Genomic DNA, 18106 nt, shown 5'->3' on the forward strand with positions numbered 1-18106 from the left:
CCAGACCCAGCATATCACCCCAGTCCTGCAGATAGATAGGTTACTGTCACCAGAACCAGCATATCACCCCAGTCCTGCAGATAGATAGGTTACTGTCACCAGACCCAGCATATCACCCCAGCCCTGCAGATAGATAGGTTACTGTCACCAGACCCAGCATATCACCCCAGTCCTGCAGATAGATAGGTTATACTGTCACCAGAACCAGCATATCACCCCAGCCCTGCAGATAGATAGGTTACTGTCACCAGACCCAGCATATCACCCCAGCCCTGCAGATAGATAGGTTACTGTCACCAGACCCAGCATATCACCCCAGTCCTGCAGATAGATAGGTTACTGTCACCAGACCCAGCATATCACCCCAGTCCTGCAGATAGATAGGTTATACTGTCACCAGAACCAGCATATCACCCCAGCCCTGCAGATAGATAGGTTACTGTCACCAGACCCAGCATATCACCCCAACCCTGCAGATAGATAGGTTACTGTCACCAGAACCAGCCTATCACCCCAGCCCTGCAGATAGATAGGTTACTGTCACCAGAACCAGCATATCTCCCCAGCCCTGCAGATAGATAGGTTACTGTCACCAGAACCAGCATATCACCCAGCCCTGCAGATAGATAGGTTAGTGTCACCAGACCCAGCATATCACCCCAGCCCTGCAGATAGATAGGTTACTGTCACCAGACCCAGCATATCACCCCAGTCCTGCAGATAGATAGGTTACTGTCACCAGACCCAGCATATCACCCCAGTCCTGCAGATAGATAGGTTATACTGTCACCAGAACCAGCATATCACCCCAGCCCTGCAGATAGATAGGTTACTGTCACCAAAACCAGCATATCACCCCAGCCCTGCAGATAGATAGGTTACTGTCACCAGAACCAGCATATCTCCCCAGCCCTGCAGATAGATAGGTTACTGTCACCAGAACCAGCATATCACCCCAGCCCTGCAGATAGATAGGTTAGTGTCACCAGACCCAGCATATCACCCCAGCCCTGCAGATAGATAGGTTACTGTCACCAGACCCAGCATATCACCCCAGTCCTGCAGATAGATAGGTTACTGTCACCAGACCCAGCATATCACCCCAGTCCTGCAGATAGATAGGTTATACTGTCACCAGAACCAGCATATCACCCCAGCCCTGCAGATAGATAGGTTACTGTCACCAGAACCAGCATATCACCCCAGTCCTGCAGATAGATAGGTTACTGTCACCAGAACCAGCATATCACCCCAGCCCTGCAGATAGATAGGTTACTGTCACCAGACCCAGCATATCACCCCAGTCCTGCAGATAGATAGGTTATACTGTCACCAGAACCAGCATATCACCCCAGCCCTGCAGATAGATAGGTTACTGTCACCAGAACCAGCATATCACCCCAGCCCTGCAGATAGATAGGTTAGTGTCACCAGACCCAGCATATCACCCCAGTCCTGCAGATAGATAGGTTACTGTCACCAGAACCAGCATATCACCCCAGTCCTGCAGATAGATAGGTTACTGTCACCAGACCCAGCATATCACCCCAGCCCTGCAGATAGATAGGTTACTGTCACCAGACCCAGCATATCACCCCAGTCCTGCAGATAGATAGGTTATACTGTCACCAGAACCAGCATATCACCCCAGCCCTGCAGATAGATAGGTTACTGTCACCAGACCCAGCATATCACCCCAGCCCTGCAGATAGATAGGTTACTGTCACCAGACCCAGCATATCACCCCAGTCCTGCAGATAGATAGGTTACTGTCACCAGACCCAGCATATCACCCCAGTCCTGCAGATAGATAGGTTATACTGTCACCAGAACCAGCATATCACCCCAGCCCTGCAGATAGATAGGTTACTGTCACCAGACCCAGCATATCACCCCAACCCTGCAGATAGATAGGTTACTGTCACCAGAACCAGCATATCACCCCAGCCCTGCAGATAGATAGGTTACTGTCACCAGAACCAGCATATCTCCCCAGCCCTGCAGATAGATAGGTTACTGTCACCAGAACCAGCATATCACCCAGCCCTGCAGATAGATAGGTTAGTGTCACCAGACCCAGCATATCACCCCAGCCCTGCAGATAGATAGGTTACTGTCACCAGACCCAGCATATCACCCCAGTCCTGCAGATAGATAGGTTACTGTCACCAGACCCAGCATATCACCCCAGTCCTGCAGATAGATAGGTTATACTGTCACCAGAACCAGCATATCACCCCAGCCCTGCAGATAGATAGGTTACTGTCACCAAAACCAGCATATCACCCCAGCCCTGCAGATAGATAGGTTACTGTCACCAGAACCAGCATATCTCCCCAGCCCTGCAGATAGATAGGTTACTGTCACCAGAACCAGCATATCACCCCAGCCCTGCAGATAGATAGGTTAGTGTCACCAGACCCAGCATATCACCCCAGCCCTGCAGATAGATAGGTTACTGTCACCAGACCCAGCATATCACCCCAGTCCTGCAGATAGATAGGTTACTGTCACCAGACCCAGCATATCACCCCAGTCCTGCAGATAGATAGGTTATACTGTCACCAGAACCAGCATATCACCCCAGCCCTGCAGATAGATAGGTTACTGTCACCAGAACCAGCATATCACCCCAGTCCTGCAGATAGATAGGTTACTGTCACCAGAACCAGCATATCACCCCAGCCCTGCAGATAGATAGGTTACTGTCACCAGACCCAGCATATCACCCCAGTCCTGCAGATAGATAGGTTATACTGTCACCAGAACCAGCATATCACCCCAGCCCTGCAGATAGATAGGTTACTGTCACCAGAACCAGCATATCACCCCAGCCCTGCAGATAGATAGGTTACTGTCACCAGACCCAGCATATCACCCCAGCCCTGCAGATAGATAGGTTAGTGTCACCAGAACCAGCATATCACCCCAGCCCTGCAGATAGATAGGTTACTGTCACCAGACCCAGCATATCACCCCAGTCCTGCAGATAGATAGGTTACTGTCACCAGACCCAGCATATCACCCCAGTCTTGCAGATAGATAGGTTATACTGTCACCAGAACCAGCAAATCACCCCAGCCTGCAGATAGATAGGTTACTGTCACCAGACCCAGCATATCACCCCAGCCATGCAGATAGATAGGTTACTGTCACCAGAACCAGTATATCACCCCAGCCATGCAGATAGATAGGTTACTGTCACCTTAATCAAACCATGTTTTCATCTTATGAATCGCTGGCTCCATGGCTGAGATATTGCTGTTTTTGCCAATATACAAATGAGCTCTTTGAACAATCATGGTCCATTTCTATTGTTCCAACAAGGTGAGTGGCGATATTCTCATTTCTTCAAAGAATTTGTTTGTCTATGAGGCAGCGATTCACAGGAGGAAAACACTGTTTGATTCAGGTGACCCCACCAGTCTACCTTTATGGTTGATGTGCTGGGTTCTGCCCTTTTACCCCTTAAAGTTTTGCTTGGGTAGGAGGTTTATTTCAATTTCAATGTGATTTTTGGGTTAAACTTAGAAGATGATGAAAAACATCTGGTAATAACCCTTGTGAAGAATAACCAATCTTTCGGGAGCTCTGGCAGTCTTTGTTGCACCCTGATGAAGCTCGAGAAATTTAATAAAAACTTCAAGGAAAAATTGTGGTGAACTGCAACGAATCTAAATGAAAAGCAAAACTGTATTTTAGGTTCGAGTCCGGACTGATGGACAACCCCCATATAGGTGATGTGATACCACTTTCGTGCTCCATCGACAAGCCCAGAACTTCCACAGACCTCGCCCCCGGCGCCGCACACAATACCTTACCTGTAACCTCCGGGCCATCGACTCTTCTTGTTGCTTCATCTGCATCTGTCTGTCTTGTTCCTTCTCTGCCAGGAGTTTGTTGGAATTCTGTAAGGTTGCAATTTGTCTTTGCAGGGATGACATGTTACCTGCAAGCTCCGCATAAATCTTCTGTTTTTCCACCTGGAATGAATAAGAAATGAATAAGACAAAAGATTTAGTAAAACCAACAGGGAATGTTAAAATCATCGCTGCTTAAAATTCTGCTGTATTTAAAGGAGGACCCCGAAAAGCTTCCAATAACTCCCATGTGTGAGCAGGTCCTCTCTGGAGAACACAGCCCTGTCCTGGATACCCTCGCTTCTGTAACTGCAAGGTGCAACGATCTGATCACTATATCCCTCAGGCCTGGTTCACATCTGCGTCCAGTATTCTGTGCGGGGAGTCTACGGAAATCTATACGCGTTAAAAAGCAATTGGCTAATTAACCAGGCGGAGCCCAGACACTATAACGGGGCCTGTGGGGTTTCCGCATGAATCAAGCAAGCAGCACGTTTCTCTGCACATGTTTCAAGCAGCAACCACACGGACCTTGTTGTAGTCTATGGGGTTTGTGTGGTTTCTTAGCTGACTGCTATTTAATGTGTACAGGTTTCCGTTTGAGGGGTCCCCAAGCGGACTGCAGATGTGAACCGGGCCTAAGTCACACTGATGTTCTTCCTTCAGTAAAACTTACTTACACCCTGCACCAGTCAATGGCAAGCAGCGATACAAAGGGTTCAAGCATGCACTCCTCCCCCGCACCTGTCACTCCGCTGTCTCCTCTATAAGGAGGAAGGAGACAGTCCTGAGAGATTAATATGAGGGACCACCAAGACTAAGGGGACATTATACTGTGTGGGACCACTAAGGGGACATTAAACTGTGTGGGACTACGAAGAGGACATTATACTGTGTGGGACCACTAAGGGGACATTATACAGTGTGGGACTACTAAGGGGACATTATACTGTGTGGGACTACTAAGGGGACATTATACTGTGTGGGACTACTAAGGGGACATTATACTGTGTGGGACCACTAAGGGGACATTATACAGTGTGGGACTACTAAGGGGACATTATACTGTGTGGGACTACTAAGGGGACATTATACTGTGTGGGACCACTAAGGGGACATTATACTGTGTGGGACAACTAAGGGGACATTATACTGTGTGGGACAACTAAGGGGACATTATACTGTGTGGGACTACTAAGGGGACATTATACTGTGTGGGACCACTAAGGGGACATTATACAGTGCGGGACTACTAAGGGGACATTATTCTGTGTGGGACCACTAAGGGGACATTATACAGTGTGGGACTACTAAGGGGACATTATACTGTGTGGGACTACTAAGGGGACATTATACTGTGTGGGACTACTAAGGGGACATTATACTGTGTGGGACCACTAAGGGGACATTATACTGTGTGGGACAACTAAGGGGACATTATATTGTGTGGGACTACTAAGGGGACATTATACTGTGTGGGACCACTAAGGGGACATTATACTGTGTGGGACAACTAAGGGGACATTATACTGTGTGGGACTACTAAGGGGACATTATACTGTGTGGGACCACCAAGACTAAGGGGACATTATACTGTGTGGGGACCACTAAGGGGACATTATATTGTGTGGGACCACCAAGACTAAGGGGACATTATACTGTGTGGGACTACTAAGGGGACATTATACTGTGTGGGACCACTAAGGGGACATTATACTGTGTGGGACTACTAAGGGGACATTATACTGTGTGGGACCACTAAGGGGACATTATACTGTGTGGGACCACTAAGGGGACATTATACTGTGTGGGACCACTAAGGGGACATTATACTGTGTGGGACCACTAAAGGGACATTATACTGTGTGAGACTACGAAGGGGACATTATACTGTGTGGGACTACTAAGGGGACATTATACTGTGTGGGACCACTAAGGGGGCATTATACTGTGTGGGACCACTAAGGGGACATTATACTGTGTGGGACTACTAAGGGGACATTATACTGTGTGGGATCACTAAGGGGACATTATACTGTGTGGGACTACGAAGGGGACATTATACTGTGTGAGAACACTAAGGGGACATTATACTGTGTGGGACTACGAAGGGGACATTATACTGTGTGAGACAACTAAGGGGACATTATACAGTGTGGGACTACTAAGGGGACATTATACTGTGTAGGACAACTAAGGGGACATTATACTGTGTGGGACCACCAAGACTAAGGGGACATTATACTGTGTGGGACAACTAAGGGGACATTATACTGTGTGGGACCACCAAGACTAAGGGGACATTGTACTGTGTGGGACTACTAAGGGGACATTATACTGTGTGGGACTACTAAGGGGACATTATACTGTGTGAGACAACTAAGGGGACATTATACAGTGTGGGACTACTAAGGGGACATTATACTGTGTGGGACTACTAAGGGGACATTATACTGTGTGGGACCACTAAGGGGACATTATACTGTGTGGGACAACTAAGGGGACATTATACTGTGTGGGACCACCAAGACTAAGGGGACATTATACTGTGTGGGGACCACTAAGGGGACATTATACTGTGTGGGACTACTAAGGGGACATTATACTGTGTGAGACAACTAAGGGGACATTATACTGTGTGGGACCACCAAGACTAAGGGGACATTATACTGTGTGGGGACCACTAAGGGGACATTATACTGTGTGGGACTACTAAGGGGACATTATACTGTGTGAGACAACTAAGGGGACATTATACAGTGTGGGACTACTAAGGGGACATTATACTGTGTGGGACTACTAAGGGGACATTATACTGTGTGGGACCACTAAGGGGACATTATACTGTGTGGGACAACTAAGGGGACATTATACTGTGTGGGACCACCAAGACTTAAGGGAACATTATACTGTGTGGGGACCACTAAGGGGACATTATACTGTGTGGGACAACTAAGGGGACATTATACTGTGTGGGACCACCAAGACTAAGGGGACATTATACTGTGTGGGACCACTAAGGGGACATTATACTGTGTGGGACCACTAAGGGGACATTATACTGTGTGGGACCACTAAGGGGACATTATACTGTGTGGGACTACTAAGGGGACATTATACTGTGTGGGACCACTAAGGGGACATTATACTGTGTGAGACTACGAAGGGGACATTATACTGTGTGGGACTACTAAGGGGACATTATACTGTGTGGGACCACTAAGGGGACATTATACTGTGTGGGTCTACTAAGGGGACATTATACTGTGTGGGACCACTAAGGGGACATTATACTGTGTGGGTCTACTAAGGGGACATTATACTGTGTGGGACCACTAAGGGGACATTATACTGTGTGAGACTACTAAGGGGACATTATACAGTGTGGGACCACTAAGGGGACATTATACTGTGTGGGAACCACTAAGGGGACATTATACTGTGTGGGACCACTAAGGGGACATTATACTGTGTGGGACCACTAAGGGGACATTATACTGTGTGGGACCACTAAGGGGACATTATACTGTGTGGGACCACTAAGGGGACATTATACTGTGTGGGTCTACTAAGGGGGCATTATACTGTGTGGGGACCACTAAGGGGACATTATACTGTGTGGGACCACTAAGGGGACATTATACTGTGTGAGACTACAAAGGGGACATTATACAGTGTGGGACCACTAAGGGGACATTATACTGTGTGGGAACCACTAAGGGGACATTATACTGTGTGGGACCACTAAGGGGACATTATACTGTGTGGGACCACTAAGGGGACATTATACTGTGTGGGACCACTAAGGGGACATTATACTGTGTGGGAGCACTCAGGGGACATTATACAGTGTGGGACTACTAAGGGGACATTATACTGTGTGGGACTACTAAGGGGACATTATACTGTGTGGGACTACTAAGGGGACATTATACTGTGTGGGACCACTAAGGGGACATTATACTGTGTGGGACAACTAAGGGGACATTATATTGTGTGGGACTACTAAGGGGACATTATACTGTGTGGGACTACTAAGGGGACATTATACTGTGTGGGACCACCAAGACTAAGGGGACATTATACTGTGTGGGGACCACTAAGGGGACATTATATTGTGTGGGACCACCAAGACTAAGGGGACATTATACTGTGTGGGACTACTAAGGGGACATTATACTGTGTGGGACCACTAAGGGGACATTATACTGTGTGGGACTACTAAGGGGACATTATACTGTGTGGGACCACTAAGGGGACATTATACTGTGTGGGACCACTAAGGGGACATTATACTGTGTGGGACCACTAAGGGGACATTATACTGTGTGGGACCACTAAAGGGACATTATACTGTGTGAGACTACGAAGGGGACATTATACTGTGTGGGACTACTAAGGGGACATTATACTGTGTGGGACCACTAAGGGGACATTATACTGTGTGGGACTACGAAGGGGACATTATACTGTGTGAGACAACTAAGGGGACATTATACAGTGTGGGACTACTAAGGGGACATTATACTGTGTAGGACAACTAAGGGGACATTATACTGTGTGGGACCACCAAGACTAAGGGGACATTATACTGTGTGGGACAACTAAGGGGACATTATACTGTGTGGGACCACCAAGACTAAGGGGACATTGTACTGTGTGGGACTACTAAGGGGACATTATACTGTGTGGGACTACTAAGGGGACATTATACTGTGTGAGACAACTAAGGGGACATTATACAGTGTGGGACTACTAAGGGGACATTATACTGTGTGGGACTACTAAGGGGACATTATACTGTGTGGGACCACTAAGGGGACATTATACTGTGTGGGACAACTAAGGGGACATTATACTGTGTGGGGACCACTAAGGGGACATTATACTGTGTGGGACCACTAAGGGGACATTATACTGTGTGAGACAACTAAGGGGACATTATACTGTGTGGGACCACCAAGACTAAGGGGACATTATACTGTGTGGGGACCACTAAGGGGACATTATACTGTGTGGGACTACTAAGGGGACATTATACTGTGTGAGACAACTAAGGGGACATTATACAGTGTGGGACTACTAAGGGGACATTATACTGTGTGGGACTACTAAGGGGACATTATACTGTGTGGGACCACTAAGGGGACATTATACTGTGTGGGACAACTAAGGGGACATTATACTGTGTGGGACCACCAAGACTAAGGGGACATTATACTGTGTGGGGACCACTAAGGGGACATTATACTGTGTGGGACAACTAAGGGGACATTATACTGTGTGGGACCACCAAGACTAAGGGGACATTATACTGTGTGGGACCACTAAGGGGACATTATACTGTGTGGGACCACTAAGGGGACATTATACTGTGTGGGACCACTAAGGGGACATTATACTGTGTGGGACTACTAAGGGGACATTATACTGTGTGGGACCACTAAGGGGACATTATACTGTGTGAGACTACGAAGGGGACATTATACTGTGTGGGACTACTAAGGGGACATTATACTGTGTGGGACCACTAAGGGGACATTATACTGTGTGGGACTACTAAGGGGACATTATACTGTGTGGGACCACTAAGGGGACATTATACTGTGTGGGTCTACTAAGGGGGCATTATACTGTGTGGGGACCACTAAGGGGACATTATACTGTGTGGGACCACAAAGGGGACATTATACTGTGTGAGACTACAAAGGGGACATTATACAGTGTGGGACCACTAAGGGGACATTATACTGTGTGGGAACCACTAAGGGGACATTATACTGTGTGGGACCACTAAGGGGACATTATACTGTGTGGGACCACTAAGGGGACATTATACTGTGTGGGACCACTAAGGGGACATTATACTGTGTGAGACAACTAAGGGGACATTATACTGTGTGGGACTACTAAGGGGACATTATACTGTGTGAGACCACTAAGGGGACATTATACTGTGTGGGGACCACTAAGGGGACATTATACTGTGTGGGCACCACTAAGGGGACATTATACTGTGTGGGACCACTAAGGGGACATTATACTGCGTGGGACAACTAAGGGGACATTATACTGTGTGAGACTACTAAGGGGACATTATACAGTGTGGGACCACTAAGGGGACATTATACTGTGTGAGACCACTAAGGGGACATTATACTGTGTGGGACTACTAAGGGGACATTATACTGTGTGGGACTACTAAGGGGACATTATACTGTGTGGGACTACTAAGGGGACATTATACTGTGTGAGACCACTAAGGGGACATTATACTGTGTGGGACCACTAAGGGGACATTATACTGTGTGGGACTACTAAGGGGACATTATACTGTGTGGGACTACTAAGGGGACATTATACTGTGTGGGACCACTAAGTGGACATTATACTGTGTGAGACCACTAAGGGGACATTATACTGTGTGGGACTACTAAGGGGACATTATACTGTGTGGGACTACCAAGGGCACATTATACTGTGTGGGACCACTAAGGGGACATTATACTGTGTGGGACCACTAAGTGGACTTTATACTGTGTGAGACCACTAAGGGGACATTATACTGTGTGAGACCACTAAGGGGACATTATACTGTGTGGGACCACTAAGGGGACATTATACTGTGTGGGACTACTAAGGGGACATTATACTGTGTGGGACTACTAAGGGGACATTATACTGTGTGGGACCACTAAGTGGACAATTTACTGTGTGAGACCACTAAGGGGACATTATACTGTGTGAGACCACTAAGGGGACATTATACTGTGTGGGACCACTAAGGGAACATTATACTGTGTGGGACCACTAAGGGGACATTATACTGTGTGAGACCACTAAGGGGACATTATACTGTGTGAGACCACAAAGGGGACATTATACTGTGTGGGACCACTAAGGGGACATTATACTGTGTGAGACTACGAAGGGTACATTATACTGTGTTAGACTACTAAGGGCACATTATACTGTGTGAGACCACTAAGGGGACATTATACTGTGTGGGACCACTAAGAGGACATTATATTGTGTGGGACCACTAAGGGGACATTATACTGTGTGAGACTACTAAGAAGACATTATACTGTGTGAGACTACTAAGGGGACATTATACTGTGTGGGACCACTAAGGAGACATTATACTGTGTGGGACTATGAAGGGGGCATTATACTGTGTGGGACTACGAAGGGGACATTATACTGTGTGAGACCACTAAGGGGACATTATACTGTGTGGGACCACTAAGGCGACATTATAAAGTGTGGGACTACTAAGGGGACATTATACTGTGTGGGACTACTAAGGGGACATTATACTGTGTGGGACTACGAAGGGGATATTATACTGTGTGAGACCACTAAGGGGACATTATACTGTGTGGGACCACTAAGGGGACATTATACTGTGTGGGACTACTAAGGGGACATTATACAGTGTGGGACCACTAAGGGGACATTATACTGTGTGGGACCACTAAGGGGGCATTATACTGTGTGAGACTAAGAAGGGGACATTATACTGTGTGGGACCACTAAGGGGACATTATACTGTGTGGGACTACTAAGGGGACATTATACTGTGTGGGACTACTATGGGGACATTATACAGTGTGGGACCACTAAGGGGACATTATACTGTGTGGGATCACTAAGGGGACATTATACTGTGTGGGACTACTAAGGGGACATTATACTGTGTGGGACTACTAAGGGGACATTATACAGTGTGAGACCGCTAAGGGGACATTATACTGTGTGGGATCACTAAGGGGACATTATACTGTGTGGGACTACTAAGGGGACATTATACTGTGTGGGACTACTAAGGGGACAATATACTGTGTGAGACCGCTAAGGGGACATTATACTGTGTGGGAGCACTAAATGGACATTATACTGTGTGGGACTACTAAGGGGACATTATACAGTGTGTGACGACTAAGAGGGCATTATACTGTGTGGGACTACTAAGGGGACATTATACAGTGTGGGACCACTAAGGGGACATTATACTGTGTGGGACCACTAAGTGGACATTATACTGTGTGGGACTACTAAGGGGACATTATACAGTGTGGGACCACTTAGGGGAAATTATACTGTGTGGGACTACTAAGGGGACATTATACTGTGTGGGACTACTAATGGGACATTATACTGTGTGGGACTACTAAGGGGACATTAAACAGTGTGGGACCACTAAGGGGACATTATACTGTGTGGGACTACTAAGGGGGCATTATACTGTGTGAGACTACGAAGGGGACATTATACTGTGTGGGACTACTAAGGGGACATTATACTGTGTGAGACTAAGAAGGGGACATTATACTGTGTGGAACCACTAAGGGGACATTATACTGTGTGGGACTACTAAGGGGACATTATACTGTGTGGGACTACTAATGGGACATTATACTGTGTGGGACTACTAAGGGGACATTAAACAGTGTGGGACCACTAAGGGGACATTATACTGTGTGGGACCACTAAGAGGACATTATACTTTGTGGAACTACTAAGGGGACATTATACTGTGTGGGACCACTAAGAGGACATTATACTGTGTGGGACCACTAAGGGGACATTATACTGTGTGGGACTACTAAGGGGACATAATACTGTGTGGGACTACTAATGGGACATTATACTGTGTGGGACTACTAAGGGGACATTAAACAGTGTGGGACCACTAAGGGGACATTATACTGTGTGGGACGACTAAGAGGGCATTATACTGTGTGGGACTACTAAGGGGACATTATACAGTGTGAGTCCACTAAGGGGACATTATACTGTGTGGGACCACTAAGGGGACATTATACTGTGTGGGACCACTAAGGGGACATTATACTGTGTGAGAACACTAAGGGGACATTGTACTGTGTGGGACCACTAAGGGGACATTATATTGTGTGGGACTACTAAGGGGACATTATACTGTGTGGGACCACTAAGGAGACATTATACTGTGTGGGACTATGAAGGGGGCATTATACTGTGTGGGACTACGAAGGGGACATTATACTGTGTGAGACCACTAAGGGGACATTATACTGTGTGGGACCACTAAGGCGACATTATACAGTGTGGGACTACTAAGGGGACATTATACTGTGTGGGACTACTAAGGGGACATTATACTGTGTGGGAATACGAAGGGGATATTATACTGTGTGAGACCACTAAGGGGACATTATACTGTGTGGGACCACTAAGGGGACATTATACTGTGTGGGACCACTAAGGGGACATTATACTGTGTGAGAACACTAAGGGGACATTGTACTGTGTGGGACCACTAAGGGGACATTATATTGTGTGGGACTACTAAGGGGACATTATACTGTGTGGGACCACTAAGGAGACATTATACTGTGTGGGACTATGAAGGGGGCATTATACTGTGTGGGACTACGAAGGGGACATTATACTGTGTGAGACCACTAAGGGGACATTATACTGTGTGGGACCACTAAGGGGACTTTATACTGTGTTGGACTACGAAGGGGATATTATACTGTGTGAGACCACTAAGGGGACATTATACTGTGTGGGACCACTAAGGGGACATTATACTGTGTGGGACTACTAAGGGGACATTATACAGTGTGGGACCACTAAGGGGACATTATACTGTGTGGGACCACTAAGGGGACATTATACTGTGTGGGACTACTAAGGGGACATTATACAGTGTGGGACCACTAAGGGGACATTATACTGTGTGGGATCACTAAGGGGAGATTATACTGTGTGGGACTACTAAGGGGACATTATACTGTGTGGGACTACTAAGGGGACATTATACTGTGTGAGACCGCTAAGGGGACATTATACTGTGTGGGATCACTAAGGGGACATTATACTGTGTGGGACTACTAAGGGGACATTATACTGTGTGGGACTACTAAGGGGACATTATACTGTGTGAGACCGGTAAGGGGACATTATACTGTGTGGGACCACTAAGAGGACATTATACTGTGTGGGACTACTAAGGGGACTTTATACAGTGTGGGACGACTAAGAGGGCATTATACTGTGTGGGACTACTAAGGGGACATTATACAGTGTGGGACCACTAAGGGGACATTATACTGTGTGGGACCACTAAGGGGACATTATACTGTGTGAGACTACTAAGGGGACATTATACTGTGTGGGACCACTAAGGGGGCATTATACTGTGTGAGACTAAGAAGGGGACATTATACTGTGTGGAACCACTAAGGGGACATTATACTGTGTGGGACTACTAAGGGGACATTATACTGTGTGGGACCACTAATGGGACATTATACTGTGTGGGACTACTAAGGGGACATTAAACAGTGTGGGACCACTAAGGGGACATTATACTGTGTGGGACTACTAAGGGGGCATTATACTGTGTGAGACTACGAAGGGGACATTATACTGTGTGGGATCACTAAGGGGACATTATACTGTGTGGGACTACTAAGGGGACATTATACTGTGTGGGACTACTAAGGGGACATTATGCTGTGTGAGACCGCTAAGGGGACATTATACTGTGTGGGACCACTAAGAGGACATTATACTGTGTGGGACTACTAAGGGGACATTATACAGTGTGGGACCACTAAGGGGACATTATACTGTGTGGGACGACTAAGAGGGCATTATACTGTGTGGGACTACTAAGGGGACATTATACAGTGTGAGTCCACTAAGGGGACATTATACTGTGTGGGACCACTAAGGGGACATTATACTGTGTGGGACCACTAAGGGGACATTATACTGTTTGAGAACACTAAGGGGACATTGTACTGTGTGGGACCACTAAGGGGACATTATATTGTGTGGGACTACTAAGGGGACATTATACTGTGTGGGACCACTAAGGGGACATTATACTGTGTGGGACCACTAAGGGGACATTATACTGTGTGAGACCATTAAGGGGACATTATACTGTGTGGGACCACTAAGGGGACATTATACTGTGTGAGTCCACTAAGGGGACATTATACTGTGTGGGACCACTAAGGGGACATTATACTGTGTGGGACCACTAAGGGGACATTATACTGTGTGGGACCACTAAGGGGACATTATACTGTGTGAGTCCACTAAGGGGACATTATACTGTGTGAGACCACTAAGGGGACATTATACTGTGTGAGAACACTAAGGGGACATTGTACTGTGTGGGACCACTAAGGGGACATTATATTGTGTGGGACTAATAAGGGGACATTATACTGTGTGGGACCACTAAGGGGACATTATACTGTGTGGGACTACTAAGGGGACATTATACTGTGTGAGTCCACTAAGGGGACATTATACTGTGTGAGACCACTAAGGGGACATTATACTGTGTGAGAACACTAAGGGGACATTGTACTGTGTGGGACCACTAAGGGGACATTATATTGTGTGGGACTAATAAGGGGACATTATACTGTGTGGGACCACTAAGGGGACATTATACTGTGTGGGACCACTAAGGGGACATTATACTGTGTGGGACCACTAAGGGGACATTATACTGTGTGGGACAACTAATGGGACATTATACTGTGTGGGACCACTAAGTGGACATTATACTGTGTGGGACCACTAAGGGGACATTATACTGTGTGGGACCACTAAGGGGACATTATACTGTGTGGGACCACTAAGGGGACATTATACTGTGTGAGAACACTAAGGGGACATTGTACTGTGTGGGACCACTAAGGGGACATTATATTGTGTGGGACTACTAATGGGACATTATACTGTGTGGGACCACTAAGGGGACATTATACTGTGTGAGACTACGAAGGGGACATTATACTGTGTGGGACCACTAAGGGGACATTATACTGTGTGGGACCACTAAGGGGACATTATACTGTGTGGGACAACTAAGGGGACATTATACTGTGTGGGACCACTAAGGGGACATTATACTGTGTGGGACCACTAAGGGGACATTATACTGTGTGGGACCACTAAGGGGACATTATACTGTGTGAGACTTCGAAGGGGACATTATACTGTGTGGGACTACTAAGGGGACATTTTACTGTGTGGGACCACCAAGGGAACATTATACTGTGTGGGACCACTAAGGGGACATTATACAGTGTGGGACTACTAAGGGGACATTATACTGTGTGGGACCACCACGGGAACATTATACTGTGTGGGACCACTAAGGGGACATTATACTGTGTGGGACCACTAAGGGGACATTATACTGTGTGAGTCCACTAAGGGGACATTATACTGTGTGGGACCACTAAGGGGACATTATACTGTGTGAGTCCACTAAGGGGACATTATACTGTGTGAGTCCACTAAGGGGACATTATACTGTGTGGGACCACTAAGGGGACATTTTACTGTGTGAGACCACTAAGGGGACATTTTACTGTGTGAGAACACTAAGGGGACATTGTACTGTGTGGGACCACTAAGGGGACATTATATTGTGTGGGACTAATAAGGGGACATTATACTGTGTGGGTCCACTAAGGGGACATTATACTGTGTGGGACCACTAAGGGGACATTATACTGTGTGAGACCACTAAGGGGACATTTTACTGTGTGAGAACACTAAGGGGACATTGTACTGTGTGGGACCACTAAGGGGACATTATATTGTGTGGGACTAATAAGGGGACATTATACTGTGTGGGACCACTAAGGGGACATTATACTGTGTGAGACTACGAAGGGGACATTGTACTGTGTGGGACCACTAAGGGGACATTATACTGTGTGGGACCACTAAGGGGACATTATACTGTGTGGGACTACTAAGGGGACATTATACTGTATAGGACCACTAAGGGGACATTATACTGTGTGAGACTTCGAAGGGGACATTATACTGTGTGGGACTACTAAGGGGACATTATACTGTGTGGGACTACTAAGGGGACATTATACTGTGTGGGACTACTAAGGAGACATTATACTGTGTGGGACTACTAAGGGGACATTATACTGTGTGGGACCACCAAGGGAACATTATACTGTGTGGGACCACTAAGGGGACATTATACTGTGTGGGACCACTAAGGGGACATTATACTGTGTGGGACCACTAAGGGGACATTATACTGTGTGGGACCACTAAGGGGACATTATACTGTGTGGGACCACCAAGGGGACATTATACTGTGTGGGACCACTAAGGGGACATTATACTGTGTGAGTCCACTAAGGGGACATTATACTGTGTGAGTCCACTAAGGGGACATTATACTGTGTGGGACCACTAAGGGGACATTATACTGTGTGAGACCACTAAGGGGACTTTATACTGTGTGGGACCACTAAGGGGACATTATACTGTGTGAGTCCACTAAGGGGACATTATACTGTGTGAGACTACGAAGGGGACATTATACTGTGTGGGACCACCAAGGGGACATTATACTGTGTGGGACTATGAAGGGGGCATTATACTGTGTGGGACTACGAAGGGGACATTATACTGTGTGAGAACACTAAGGGGACATTATACTGTGTGGGACCACTAAGGGGACATTATACTGTGTGGGACCACTAAGGGGACATTATACTGTGTGGGACTACTAAGTGGACATTATACTGTGTGGGACTACTAAGGGGACATTATACTGTGTGAGACATCTAAGGTGACATTATACTGTGTGAGAACACTAAGGGGACATTATACTGTGTGGGACCACGAAGGGGACATTATACTGTGTGGGACCACTAAGGGGACATTATACTGTGTGGGACCACTAAGGGGACATTATACTGTTTGAGACATCTAAGATGACATTATACTGTGTGAGGACACTAAGGGGACATTATACTGTGTGGGACCACTAAGGGGACATTATATTGTGTGGGACTACTAAGGGGACATTATACTGTGTGGGACCACTAAGGGGACATTATACTGTGTGGTACTACTAAGGGGACATTATATTGTGTGGGACCACTAAGGGGACATTATACTGTGTAGGACTACTAAGGGAACATTATATTGTGTGGGACTACTAAGGGGACATTATACTGTCAGGGACTGCTACTATTAGATTAGCACCACCGGTCATTTTTGCTTAGAGACACTTTCACTGTCAGGCTATTGTGGCACCGTAAGGTAAGTGCTTGGGGTATTTTGTGCAGTCATGTTGTACTAGAGGTGCTGGTGGTATTTTGTGCTGCATTGTGGTGTTTGTTTGACGCCATTGGTGAGATTTTTTTTTTAGAATGATCTGTTTTTGATTGATTTTGTTTTTA

At 46.6% G+C, this 18106-nt stretch overlaps 1 protein-coding gene across 1 annotated transcript in view; it reads right to left on the bottom strand.

Moving 5' to 3' along the window:
• Positions 1-3527: 3527 nt before the first annotated feature.
• The window catches only part of LOC142210225 (guanylate-binding protein 2-like), a 28289-nt gene continuing 13710 nt past the window's right edge, over positions 3528-18106 (bottom strand). The window contains exons 11-12 of the mRNA XM_075279249.1: positions 3822-3983; positions 3528-3674 (exon numbers count right to left, since the gene is read on the bottom strand). Coding sequence (XP_075135350.1) covers positions 3528-3674; positions 3822-3983 — 309 coding nt within the window. The remainder of the gene's footprint in view (positions 3675-3821; positions 3984-18106) is intronic.

This window comes from Leptodactylus fuscus, chromosome 6 (genome assembly GCF_031893055.1).
Source record: "Leptodactylus fuscus isolate aLepFus1 chromosome 6, aLepFus1.hap2, whole genome shotgun sequence".
In the NCBI taxonomy this organism is placed as follows: Eukaryota; Metazoa; Chordata; class Amphibia; order Anura; family Leptodactylidae; genus Leptodactylus; species Leptodactylus fuscus.